Raw genomic sequence first — 12408 nt, forward strand, 5'->3', positions numbered from 1 at the left:
GTCGAAGGTCATCCCTCTAGGATTTCCGATACGGAATTTTTAAGTGACAACCGATCGCAATGACGATGAGCTCGCCTTTAGAGTAGGTTTCAGATATATCGTGAGAAAAGCTCCCAAAATGTATTTAAGACTGTTTGGAAAACATGCACATTTTAATGCTAATTTAGGAAGTATTTCATTTCAAAAGTAACTTACTAACACCTGAAGACGTTGTGTTTATTATATTGATCGAAGTGCGATTGACCGATTCTTTCTGCAGAATAGGAAGTGGCTTCGGGGTTTTTAGTCACAAGATGGTAGATTGTGTTGGAAGTTCGTCTATATTATCGCTACTAATTTGAAACATTAATAGTCTGGCTTCCTCAGAGCTTCCTGTCGCCCTCCAGGCAAGGTATTTTTAAGTTGAAAGTATCATCGACAGCTTCGAGGTGGAAATAAGTTCACAGTAAGACTCTCTACCGGACTGCCAAAAGAATACACATTTCACATGAGTATACGCTTTCGCCAATGTTATACGCAAGTCTCACTTTGTTATGAACTATAAAACATTTCAGATGCACATCGGTTGGATCCTTTAATTGCGACGATGTTGTCCGGGCGACCACCATATCGAATTCCCATCGTAAAAAATGCCCCAGATATGATACGCTAAATTTTTTTCGCGTATAGAAGCCGATATTCACTTTTAACATTGTTTCTTATGGGACATATGTTTCGATTAACGTCATTTCGTTTATCGTCACATTTTTCAGGATCGTTAAACGAGGACTCACTGTACTGGAACTAAGAAATGCCTCACAACCAAGCCGTCGCTTGTTTCCAAATGCCTATGCTGCTTCCATCGCTTCCTCGTACTGAACTATGACGTCAATTTGCCGCTAGCCAATCATCGGGCGTTTACGAGTCCCACTCGTATTTGAAAATTCTCTTGAACTTTAATGAATAAAATATCGCTAACGACATCAAAAAGTAATAAAACCTTTTCACTGTGAAACGCAAACATGTATTTCTACATGATTTTGGAGCTCACAACTGTTTCTGAAATGTATGCAAGTTCCCTATTCTCTCCACCCCTTGCCTCTTTTCTCCCCAAACTTAAAAGCCTACCGATTTTCCCCTCCACTACTTGTACGTCTACCAACATCATTTACCTCCTTCACTGTAATTTCTGCCCCGCTTTCTATGTCGGCCAATGCACCACCCCCCTCAATCTCAGAATTAATAATCACCGCGCCTCCAGCTGTCCATCATCCCCCACGCATCTTTACCAGTTCCTACACATTGTTTGTCGCACGACTCCGTCTTCAATCAACGCTTCAAAGTTTCAGACATTGCCTCCCTCCCTCCCACTGACTCCGCCCTCAATCTCCACACCCTCGAATTGGCGTGTATTTGGCACTTGCAAGCCAATAGCTTTCCGGGTTTGAACGTCGCATCCTAACGTCTCTTCCTAACCCCCTCTCCCCTCTATTCCCTTGTCCAACAACAGAAAGATTTGCAGGAAAATTTTTGTTGCAATTAGATACATCACTGGATGCACACCATCCCTTCGCGAAGGATTTGAGAGGCTCCTTGGATATATTTGTGACCCTGTAATTAACAATCACCAATGGGAGCCAATCGAGCAATGAAATTAGAGCGTTAAAGTTTATCGCTAGTTTGAAACCACGTTCTTAAGAATGAGGTGAATGGAATCATCAGCGCCCCAACATACACGCGAAGAACTCACGATTACGCTCTGAGTGAGGGGACACGCTTCTGGCGACCCTCAGCGGCTACATCCACGGAGTGCAACAGGACACAAGGAGTGGCCGTCAGCTGCGATTAGACAGGGTTGCCCGCTTCCCTTGATTCGGCTCCTCCCATTCCCCCCCCCCATGCCTAGCGACCAACCCCTCCCGAAACTAAAAAAGCAGATGCCTCCCCCCTCCCCCCCCCCCCCCCCGAAATGATTGTGTATCTCAAGGATTTTATGTGTACTGGGGGCCACTCTTGGTCCGTTTTGAAAGATATTCTTAGTCATTGTTTATATTACTTTCATTATTATAATTCCCTTCCCAAATGAGCATTTCTAGCTTCCACTAAAAATCTCAATGGCGCTTAGCTAAGACCACAGAAATACTGACAGGTGGGTTTTTAGGTGGTCGTGGCTGAGCGTCACCAACCCACCCCGTGAGGCCCCAGGGAACATTCGAAAAAGACCCCCTTTGTGCTATTGCAAAATCAATACTGCCTCCTGGTGGATTTCTCAATCTTATTCTAATAGCTGTTAGCTCATCCGACGTATCTTGAATAAAATTTTTTTATCGAACGTTCAAGGCCAGGAGACAGGCGATATCCGCTTCTCGCTCACAGTCAGACTTATCCAATCCCGAAAAAAATTTTGTGCCCGGAATTATGAAGTTGTGTATTATGTAATGGTCACACTATAATCTATGTATCGCATGCATTCTGTGTACGACGTGAATCGAGAATTAACTCGCCCACAATGCTATGCTGAGGGCCTTCCTAGTGAACGGTTCTAGTTTGAATTCGTGGTCATTGAATAACATATTTTATTGTGCTTTTTATGAAACTTTTTTATGGGTTTTACGAGCTTGTGGCGCAAGTCATTGCAAGACTATAGAGAAGAAGTAGGATTAAGTATTTCGTCGCATAATTGAGATAATAACCTCTAATTACTGGCATACCCTTCACGTAAGGACGTTAATCTATTAGGTGGCTTTGAATCTACCGGGCTTCGTGGTCAATAGCTTTCGCCGCTTTCGCTTGCTGGGCATGAGAGAGATTTCGAAACTGGGACGAGCGGATTGGAGGATTGGCGCATTCAGGATAGAGGGTGAGAGGGGAGTGGTAGAGCACGACGTCAGAGGCTGGAAATTTGTCTGCTGGCCAATGAAAGTCTCTCGGGCAGTAACATTTGCGTGCTCGTATTTCATCACGTTTCAGCATTACGTGCAGTCTGCCGTTTATAATCCATTCACATACGGTGGAATTTCAGATTCCGCCACATCATCTTGCTCTGGTACCACAACGGACGCTAGCTGTACTCCGGATACTTGTAAGTATACAATTTCCGATTTCTCTTTTTTAATATATTCACATTTTAAACACCTTTTTCTCGTTAAGAACAGGCAGCAAAATCCTCGCATATATTCTTAACGGCTTTTTCTTTTATTATGAATAGTATCCGAGTATTCCCTGTAGACTATTCCAGTAAAATAATGATGAAAACAGAATGTACCTTTGATTATGACTGGATTTAATCGCGATTAACTACGACTTTTATGTTAGCAGTGCCTCTGACCTCATTAAATTGCTTGTGAAACCTTAAATGCTGGTCATATGTGTTCATGCTTGATTATATGGCAGCATGAAAGTCGACTGAGTGCACTTCTCGACCAAGCATATGTTACTTTAGTAATGGGAACTCCCATTCCCTTGAATGCATTCCTGAATGAGATTCAGCGTCAATTTTTAAATCTGGAATTAGCGAAAAAAAGGTTCATGAGGTGCATTATTATTTGAAACATTAGCGAGTATTAAATTATAAAATAAAAATTAGACATTATGTATTACTCAAATTTTGAGGCAATGTTATTAAATTGTAAAGGGTTATGGTAATATATTCTTATCTTCGCTGGGATTTTGGTTGATCAATAACGACCCATGGAGAGTGCTCAAGTGCTATTGTTCTGCTATTTCGAGTTGCTTATTTTTTGGCATTCGAAACGCCTCTATTGCTTTATTATTGAACGAAACGAATTGTGACAATTGAGCATCAAAAATCGGTCAAGGCGGTTGTACTCAATCGTTAGAACCGTGAAAGTCAAGGTGTTCCGCTGCTTAATATGTAGGAAAGGCGGTTAGGGTATTACGTAACTTCGTGAAAATTATGATAATTGTGAAGTGAGCATTCAGGAACCTCGGGTGTAACCTGGAGTCTTTCTCATTCACACTATGAGAAGGAGGTGGCCACCTCTTAATCAGGAATTTTAGCTGTCATAGGCGGAATATTTTGCATTTTTTAGCGTTTGTTTTTTAACTGTATGCATTTCTTGAGATAGAATTTTATTCACCCATATTCAATAAATGACTTGCTCGTGCTATACTGGCCCTAACGAAATGATTGGTTAGAAAGTATATTAAATTCCTTCGTCTGCTCTTCGCATTAAAGTTAATATGAAATAGTAATACGAATGGATGATGGAATGGTATTGATTTTTATTTCTATGTACGGTTCCCTGTTCTTGTGACGTCAGCTTCAGGATACGGCAAATAGATTAAACGCACTCCATGAGGCGCCAGTTGTAAATTCGGCAGAAGAGGACGCCGAACGGAATTTTTTAGTTAGCTTTTTTTTAGGTTAACGGGGTTGTGGAAGTTCATATTTATCAATGAAAAAGTTGGTACTTAACTCTTTTTCTAAACTTGTTTTGCTTGTATTTACCGCGATCGTTCTTCCGATGCTATTACTGGTATTCACGATGCCATCATAGCAAATTATTTCAGTGACATATTAATAATTTAGGGATGCAAGGCTCAGTATTTCCCCTATATTTCAACCTCATCATCATCATTAGTCAACAATCCTAAGATTGGTTTGACGCAGCTCTCCATTTCTCTCTCATATCCGCTAATCTCTTCATAGCTACATATTTATTCTCTTTTACATCCTTAATAACCTGTCCTATATAACTCATTCGGCGCCGTCCCTTGCCCTTTTTCCCTTCCACTTGTCCTTCAACGATTGTCTTCATCAGACCAACCTCGGACTGGTTAAATGAAAATAAAATGTTGAAGGTGCAGTTTTTGCAATTTTCCATCATCCTCTTCATTTTCAGCCTTGTAAGTAATGTCTCCTATCCCAAGGTTCATCACTATCTCATTTGTCAGCCTGACTTCATTATTTTTGTTATATAATGTAAAGGTGGCCCCATGAATTGTTCATTGATTGTGATAGAATGACTAATAGATATCATATAACTCAAATTCCTGTATAATAATTGATTGCAAAGTTGAATGAAAAACCTCATCATCGTAGTATTTGTATTGATATACCTTAATTTTGTAGTATTTTTCACTGGAAAGCATAATATATTCTGAGTGTGTAGAATATGGATTCCATTTGGCTGTTCCACTATTGAATCTGTGGTGAATGTTGCGAAATGGAAGAATTAATGGAGATTTACTTCACACTAGTATTGATCGGTTTTCATTCGAGAATGATCTGATATATTGACTCAATGAAATTTATACTTCAATGTGGATACCATGTGCTTTCCTAGCTATTTTTAATACCTTCAACTGATGTACACAGGTATTCAATCCGTTACATTTTTGATTAAGTTGGGGTATTTACAGACTGCTAATAGCTTTGAACTTGGTACTGAGTATGGCATGGATTAGAAATCCCTGGACACGCAATAAAATGAGGATGGAATTAAACAATTGTACACCTTAGAACCAGATTTAGTTGAGTTTTATTTTTCTGTTCAAAATGATTGTCAATAGCTCATTACTGTATTAACAAGGTTATTTTGGTGAGTTTAGGATAGTTCCATGATAAAAAACTCAGTTTTGCAAAGATGCTCATGGATGAGCTGTTAATACTACTTCTGTGCCTAATTATTTTTTATTCATATTTCTACATATTTTGTAAAGTTGTCTGGAATTTTGTAGGAGTTGAGGGAATAAAAACATGGCTTTTTCCATGTATTGATTTATTATGTCCAACCATGGTTTCGTACAGCGTAACATTATCAAGGTTTAGTTACAGTTTAAGGGTTAGGTACATCCAAGCTTTGTTACAGCATAACATTATCACCGTGATAATTTTATACTGTAACGAAACCATGGTCAGACATAATAAATCACATGTGGAAAAAGCTAAGTTTTTATTCCTTAACTCCCACGATAAAGGATTTCCACCAAGTTATGCCTGCTACTATTGATTATGTCTTTAATTTGCTTATATTGGAAAAGAATGACTGGCTGGATGTTTCCTTTGACCAAGACAGTCATAATTTCCCTATACTTTCAAATAGAGCCATGCGTACTTGATATGGAATTTTTTCAAAAATGAATGGACTTATTTCTTTTTTGGATGTGGAATGGTAAGTATTTTCAAGAGGCTGATTTTCATGTTTACGTCCATCTGGTCAGTGTATCTGGTGATAAGTATTCATTTTGTATCAATGTCCTGACTGAAATTCCTGATTTAGCCTAATTTTGCAAGGTCATGGTATTTTCAGGAGATATATGCTCATTTAAACTCTTATTAGTCTAAGCTTTCCTGAAGATGTGTACTACTATAGTGCTGCTACATAAATCCCTTTTCCAAGTATTAGACTTACAGGATTTCATCTCATCTCTTATTTAATTGGGTGAAAATAGTGCACATTATTGCTTTAAGATCATTACCTACATTTCAGGAGGGTATTTCCATGGAATCAAATTTTATTCTTAAGCATTCTACAGCAATTATGCTTATCTGTGAGTCCAAATTTCATTGGTTCAATAATGTAAACACCCCTTTGCGTTTGTCCAAAAGATTTACTGGGACCATTCGTTCAGAAATAAGCTAAAATTTAATGAGACCTTTGCTCGAATTTTTTCAAATCATATTGTTTTACAGTTTATCTAAGCATCGGAATTCCCATAAAATGCCGTGCCCATTCCTAACACGCCTCTCGAGTGCCTATGTGAGGAATTATGGAGCTCATTTGATAAAAACATATGGAGAGTACTGCCCTATGATGTCTCGATTGGTTGGGACTGCAGCCCCGGCAGATGCTAGTACTTCTGGTGAGTCTTCATTTCGGCTTAGCTCTTGGTTATGCACTAGTGGAGTGCAATGAAAGAGGCTTTTATATGTGTCAATTGATTATGGTGGTATATATTTTGGTTATATAAAGGTATTTTGCTTTACCTTTTAATCATTGTCCTTCAGCTCTTTGACCATCTTTCTATTAATATGCTTTCAATTTTTTAAGTAAAAGGAACTGTCTAACATTGAAAGTTTTAACTTCATCTTCTTTACCTCCCTTGGTCACACTCCACCCCTGCTGTCCCTCAAATACCCCTGCCCCTGCTCTTACTCAATGTCTAACTTTCACATTTGATGTGTCAGGCTTCCTCGTGCTCTCTTTCATCTTTCATAGCTAGAAGCATGTTTGTTCTCCCCCCTACTTAACCCTCCTTATGCCTACATTACAAAAGCCTTCAATCCATTCATCCACTATCAACCTAATTAGGGAAAAAATGTGGAGGTCAGTGGTGAGTAGACTACTGCACTGGTAGATGTGGTCCAATGCAGTAAGATGTGGGTCATTTGTGTTTACCTAGTATGAGCAACCTGTTAGGAGCAGCTAGGGTGAAATTGTTGAGGGGAGAGTAGACCAAAACCAACCGCAGCAGTGGTGTAGGATACGTGAGCATTGTGTGACATCCAAAAAGGGATGGATAGAATAAAGATAAACATCCTTTGTAAATTTCCACAGAATTTTTTGCTGATAAGATGCGGTTTGACGCTAAGGTGTCATTCTTGAGTACAAAGATATTAACCGGACAAACCTCAATTTATATTTGTTAAGGATGAAGGTGAAAGTAATGTAGGGGGGAAAGGAGGTTGGATTGCTTTGTATGACTAAGTTTGGGGAATGAATGGCTGGGATGGTTTGCTAGGCTATGGTGGGAGTGCTTGGTTTGGTGGGGGGTTAGTTGCAGAGGGATAATGCGGTGGTGAGGAGAGGTGGGTGCTTTGGAGATACAATGTAGGTGGCCCGTAATCTAATTACTTATAATCTCCAATTCTTCTAGAATGTCTACCTTCTTCCCCTTCTTGGCATGGTCTAGAACCTCGGGTATGAAGTCACTGTTGTGTCCAATGTCTCACAGTTGTTTCTTAAAGTGGGAGTTTTTCACATTCCTGTTGCAAAAATACCTTTAGTGTTCTTTTGATCTGGTTTGGAATGCCTTACCCATCTGCCCCACACACATTACATCACAATAATTCATCTTAATTTATATATCCCATTACATTCAAAATTGTTCGCTTTACCTTTTGTCTTATTGAGGAGATTTCTGAAGTGGGTATGATTATAATATGCAAGTCTGTATTTTTCTTTAGTGAAGACACTCAATATCTGCCCCCTCCATTACCTTCCCCGTCATCCCTACCAAATATAAATTGAGGTTTGATCAGTTAATATCTTTGTACTTGAGAATGATGTCTTAGCATCGAAACATGTCATACCAATAAACTCTTTCTCACTATTAATGTGAGACCACGTGGCCTTGTAGTGCATGAGAAGAGGGTGACCTTATCCCCTCATCATGGACATATTTTCCTTGTGCGACCTCCACTGAAAAAAATGTCTGAACCCTTTGAAAAATCAACATAATGTTGGAAAATGTCAGCCCCTCCCCCATGTGGGAATTGCTACGCTCCTCCAAGGCCTCCAGAAGCAGCATCCTTATTCTTAGAGGAGCGTAAAACATGCTGAATCTAGTGATTTGTGTTATTCCATATTATATGCATCCATACCTATCTTGTGGTGAAATCGTCAGTTATGAATGTATCATTTTATTTTTTTCAGGCCTGGAAGGCTTGAGGAAATGCCCTTTCCTAGCAGATGCTGTCCCTGCGGTGAAAGAGGCCAGCAAAGAAATGAGGGATGACATCATTGACCTTAGCCCTCAAGCCAAATCTGGTGAGAAAAGTATTTGGAATGCAATGTCATTTACAATCTGCATTTCATTGGTGGTTGTTGATGGCCTTAGGAGTCTCTGAGAGGTCATCGACTCACTTATGCCTGGGTAGAATTTTACATTGCCTTCTATTTAAACAGAGAGAAAGCAAGGGAATGGTTGTCTTGATGAATATTCGGAGAGCGTGGTTGAGGCTAATCCCATGGATCTAGAGGACAAGCCAAAGAAAAGTGGTGGGATATTTAAAATTTTAAAAGCATGTATATTATTTTCTTGTGCTATTCGATTTTTGTATGTCACTGACTTTATTGTAGCTGTAACCTATGCTTGCTCATTGTTTTAGTTTTATTCAATTATTACTCCTTGTTAGCACTTTCTAAAGATCTTGTTTACAGTAGCAACCTAAAATGAGTATGTCCTTTGGCAAGGGTAGTGCTATGATCAGTAATTTTTTTGTAAGATTCCCTAGTTAGAGGAGCACGATTTTCTCAGCTCTCCGTAGTTGTTGAGGCTATCATGGTGATCAAAAGGAGTTTCATTATCATTGCAAATGTATTTCTGTGGCACTTGTCAATAGGGTGGTTTCCTATTATTTTTTATTGCCTAAATCGAAAGATTATTACTCCTGGAGTACGCATTTCACGCTCTTAGATCTTTAAATGACGATATCTATTTTTCGCAATTATATGAAAAGTGAAAATTTTCAAGCACGCGAAAATGCGATGGCTAAGTATGAATGCTGGGAAAAGCCCGCACAACGTATTTCTGGTTCCCGCTGCTGCTGTGTGAGGTGACCTTGGGGCGAGGATATGTGCGCTGCTGCGATTCAGGCTGCTAGCAGGTAGCAAAGTACCCAGCTAGCAGGTAGTGCTTGGCTTAAATAAGGATTATTATTACCCTATCAAATGAAAGAAACTTTCCTACCTTTGGCAATTTTAATAGGTGATTATTAAGAGATTTTTCCCGGAGCTCTGTGCCTCATTCATGCATTGGTAATGTCAGACGATGTAAAACTTCTAAATTCGTCTAAACTGGGATTTTTAAAACCAAATAATTTGTGTATTATGATTACACTAATGGTGGGTAACGAATCTTAATTAATGCCTTTCGTTTTCTTTGATGCAGGAAACTACCCTATTCCGGACACTACAGAAACCTGATTAGTTTCTTCAAAATATTATTGCTGCTACTTGTTAACTGCATTCTGCCATTATGGTGGTGAGGTTTGAGGTTGATGACAGTGGTATAAAGATGAATTAACACAAGGGACTTTGCATGTGTAAATTCTTCATTAGCAAAAAACCAGAAGTGAGAGGCTTTACAACCAAACAAAAAAACACAAAAAATCAACGAAACAGCTGAAACACATTATGCACAAAAGAACTTGGCATGAGTTTAAAACTAGATAACCATTTCCAACACACTATCTGAGGTACTTTCCCATAAGTCCGGAATCAAATTTCCCCTCCCCCCTCACCCCCTCTGGGTTATTCCATGAGTATCCAAAGCTCTTAAGAGATTGGTCCCAAGAATCACATGACTGGGATGTAAGCAAAGAACGTCAGAAGGCCATTTCCCCTGACTGCCAAGGCCTCATTATACTACAACACTTAGTGTGGAAATTTAGGTTATCGGTTATTTTTTCCTTTCTATCATTTTGGGTATCCTCAGTATCTCAGATTACCCAAAAGCCTCTCCACTGCCTACAACATTAAAAAATAGGTTTCAGCTATACCAAACTCTGAATTAAATTAGGACTTATGAATAGGAAACAAGAAAATGCCCAAAATAATAAAAATGTGAATTTTGGGCTAAGATTATCCCTGAACTAGTAGTGGTTCCGTTGAATGGGCCTTAGTTTGGCTGTAATTAATTAATTTTCATGCGGTACTTTTCACAAGCCACGTATAGTTCCATGATATCACACCACTCAACAGGTGGGGTAGTGGTAGCATTTATGGCTTCCACCGAGGGGACCAGGGTTCGGGGCTTCGTGATGGCTGTATTTTTTTTGTCTTCATTGTGATCTTACTGCATCAACTTTTTCATTAATTTTAATGGCGACAGGCATAGACATGAGACTATTTTTTTTATCATCATAATGGCGTTTAGGTATTTAAGCAGTGTCATTTCCAACGCGGAGAAGTGAAGGCTCCACTTGCTACTCTCCTCAAAATCATACCGAAAGATTAATGGGGGGCTAAAACAGTGGCTTTTTTTTTCAAAGAAATGACAATCGTTGGTAGGCATCTTGTTATTATATTGGAAGGGCTACGGAAGATTCTGGGAAGCGACAGGCACAAGACACATTTGATGTAATTGTTGCTTTTAACCCTCTAGCGGGCGCGACTGTTATTTCTACACAACCGGGCAAATGGCGTACTTTGCCCATGTTATCTGCATATATGATAACACTCGATTTTTGTTAAAATTAATCTTTATTTGTAGAAATTAGTAAAATCTTGTACATTTATAGGTGATACAGATATAAAGGTACACAGGTGGTACATGGCCGGTCGCGCGGCGTAATTTATATGCCACCTGTGACGGGTTCCTATTGCTGATCTAAAAAAATTAGCTACAATACCTCAAACTTTGAAAACTCGCAATATAGACAGTCAAAGTACATTGTAGGAATACACGAGACCATTCTAGCCCAGAATGTACGTAGGATGTTGAAATCCTTGGTTTTCGAAGATTGACATATTTTATACACCACCACGCCTGGTCCAGGGTCAGCAACTTTTATTTCATCCTATTTATTAATGGAAATTCTATTTTGGAATGGTTCTTTTAGCACATAGGTACTGTGTAATTAAACTCCCTTTGGAGTAAAGTGAATCACAAGTGTTCGAGAAATATGGCATTTTATAATCGTTTTGTGTTCTTATTAATTATGTCTGTACGCATGTAGTTGATTGCCGCGAGCCTTTAATGGCATGTGTTCTCGCAAGAGTGGTTTTAATTTTTTATGTGGAAGTTGATCGGTATAAGAAATGAAAAAATTAACATTTTGGCACACACCAACTCTTGCTAGTGTAGTCGTCGTATCTCCGTGTTTGAAATGACACTGCTTAAATAGCTAAATGCCATTATGATGATAAAAAAATAGTCTCATGTCTATGCCTGGCGCAATTAAAATTAATGAAAAAGTTGATGCTGTATGATCACAATGAAGACAAAAAAATACAGCCATCACAAAGCCCCGAACCCTGGTCCCCTGGGTGGTTGCCGTAAACGCTACCACTACTCCACCTGACCCTCCTGTTGAGTGGTGTGATATCATGGAACTATACGCAGCTTGTGAAAAGTACCGCATGAAAATTAATTAATTACATCCAAACTAAGGCCCATTCAACAGAACCACTACTAGTTCAGGGATCTGTTCACCATTCCGAAGGCCATAAAAAATACAGCATTGAAAAAAGCGGAGCAAGTTTCGTGGTCTCCCCTTGTCAGTGCATAACAGGCATAATATTTTTGCATGGAAGTTTGCAATGTATTAAATTGCATGCCTTGTATCACTGTTGGTTTTCTACCTCTTTTCAAGTATCTAATAACTTTATTTGATGTGCAGTTACGCTTCAAGTCAGTTTGCAGCAATATTAACTCAGTGATCCACCATTTATATTGCATGAAAGTTTTATTTGAGAGAGTGTGAGTACTTCTATATTTAAATGACTGAGAGTACCTAAT

At 39.1% G+C, this 12408-nt stretch overlaps 1 protein-coding gene across 2 annotated transcripts in view; it reads left to right on the forward strand.

Moving 5' to 3' along the window:
- Positions 1 to 2972: 2972 nt before the first annotated feature.
- LOC124171911 (5-aminolevulinate synthase, erythroid-specific, mitochondrial) overlaps positions 2973 to 12408 on the forward strand; it is a 40658-nt gene continuing 31222 nt past the window's right edge. The window contains exons 1-4 of one of the 2 annotated variants that reach the window (XM_046551324.1): positions 2973 to 3061; positions 6638 to 6807; positions 8601 to 8714; positions 8853 to 8945. In XM_046551324.1, the coding sequence (XP_046407280.1) occupies positions 6666 to 6807; positions 8601 to 8714; positions 8853 to 8945 (349 nt within the window). In that variant the 5' untranslated portion in view covers positions 2973 to 3061; positions 6638 to 6665. Of the gene's footprint in view, positions 3062 to 6637; positions 6808 to 8600; positions 8715 to 8852; positions 8946 to 12408 lie in introns of those variants that run through there. The other variant, XM_046551325.1, reaches the window with a different exon arrangement.

The sequence above is a fragment of the Ischnura elegans genome, chromosome X, assembly GCF_921293095.1.
Source record: "Ischnura elegans chromosome X, ioIscEleg1.1, whole genome shotgun sequence".
Lineage (NCBI taxonomy): Eukaryota > Metazoa > Arthropoda > Insecta > Odonata > Coenagrionidae > Ischnura > Ischnura elegans.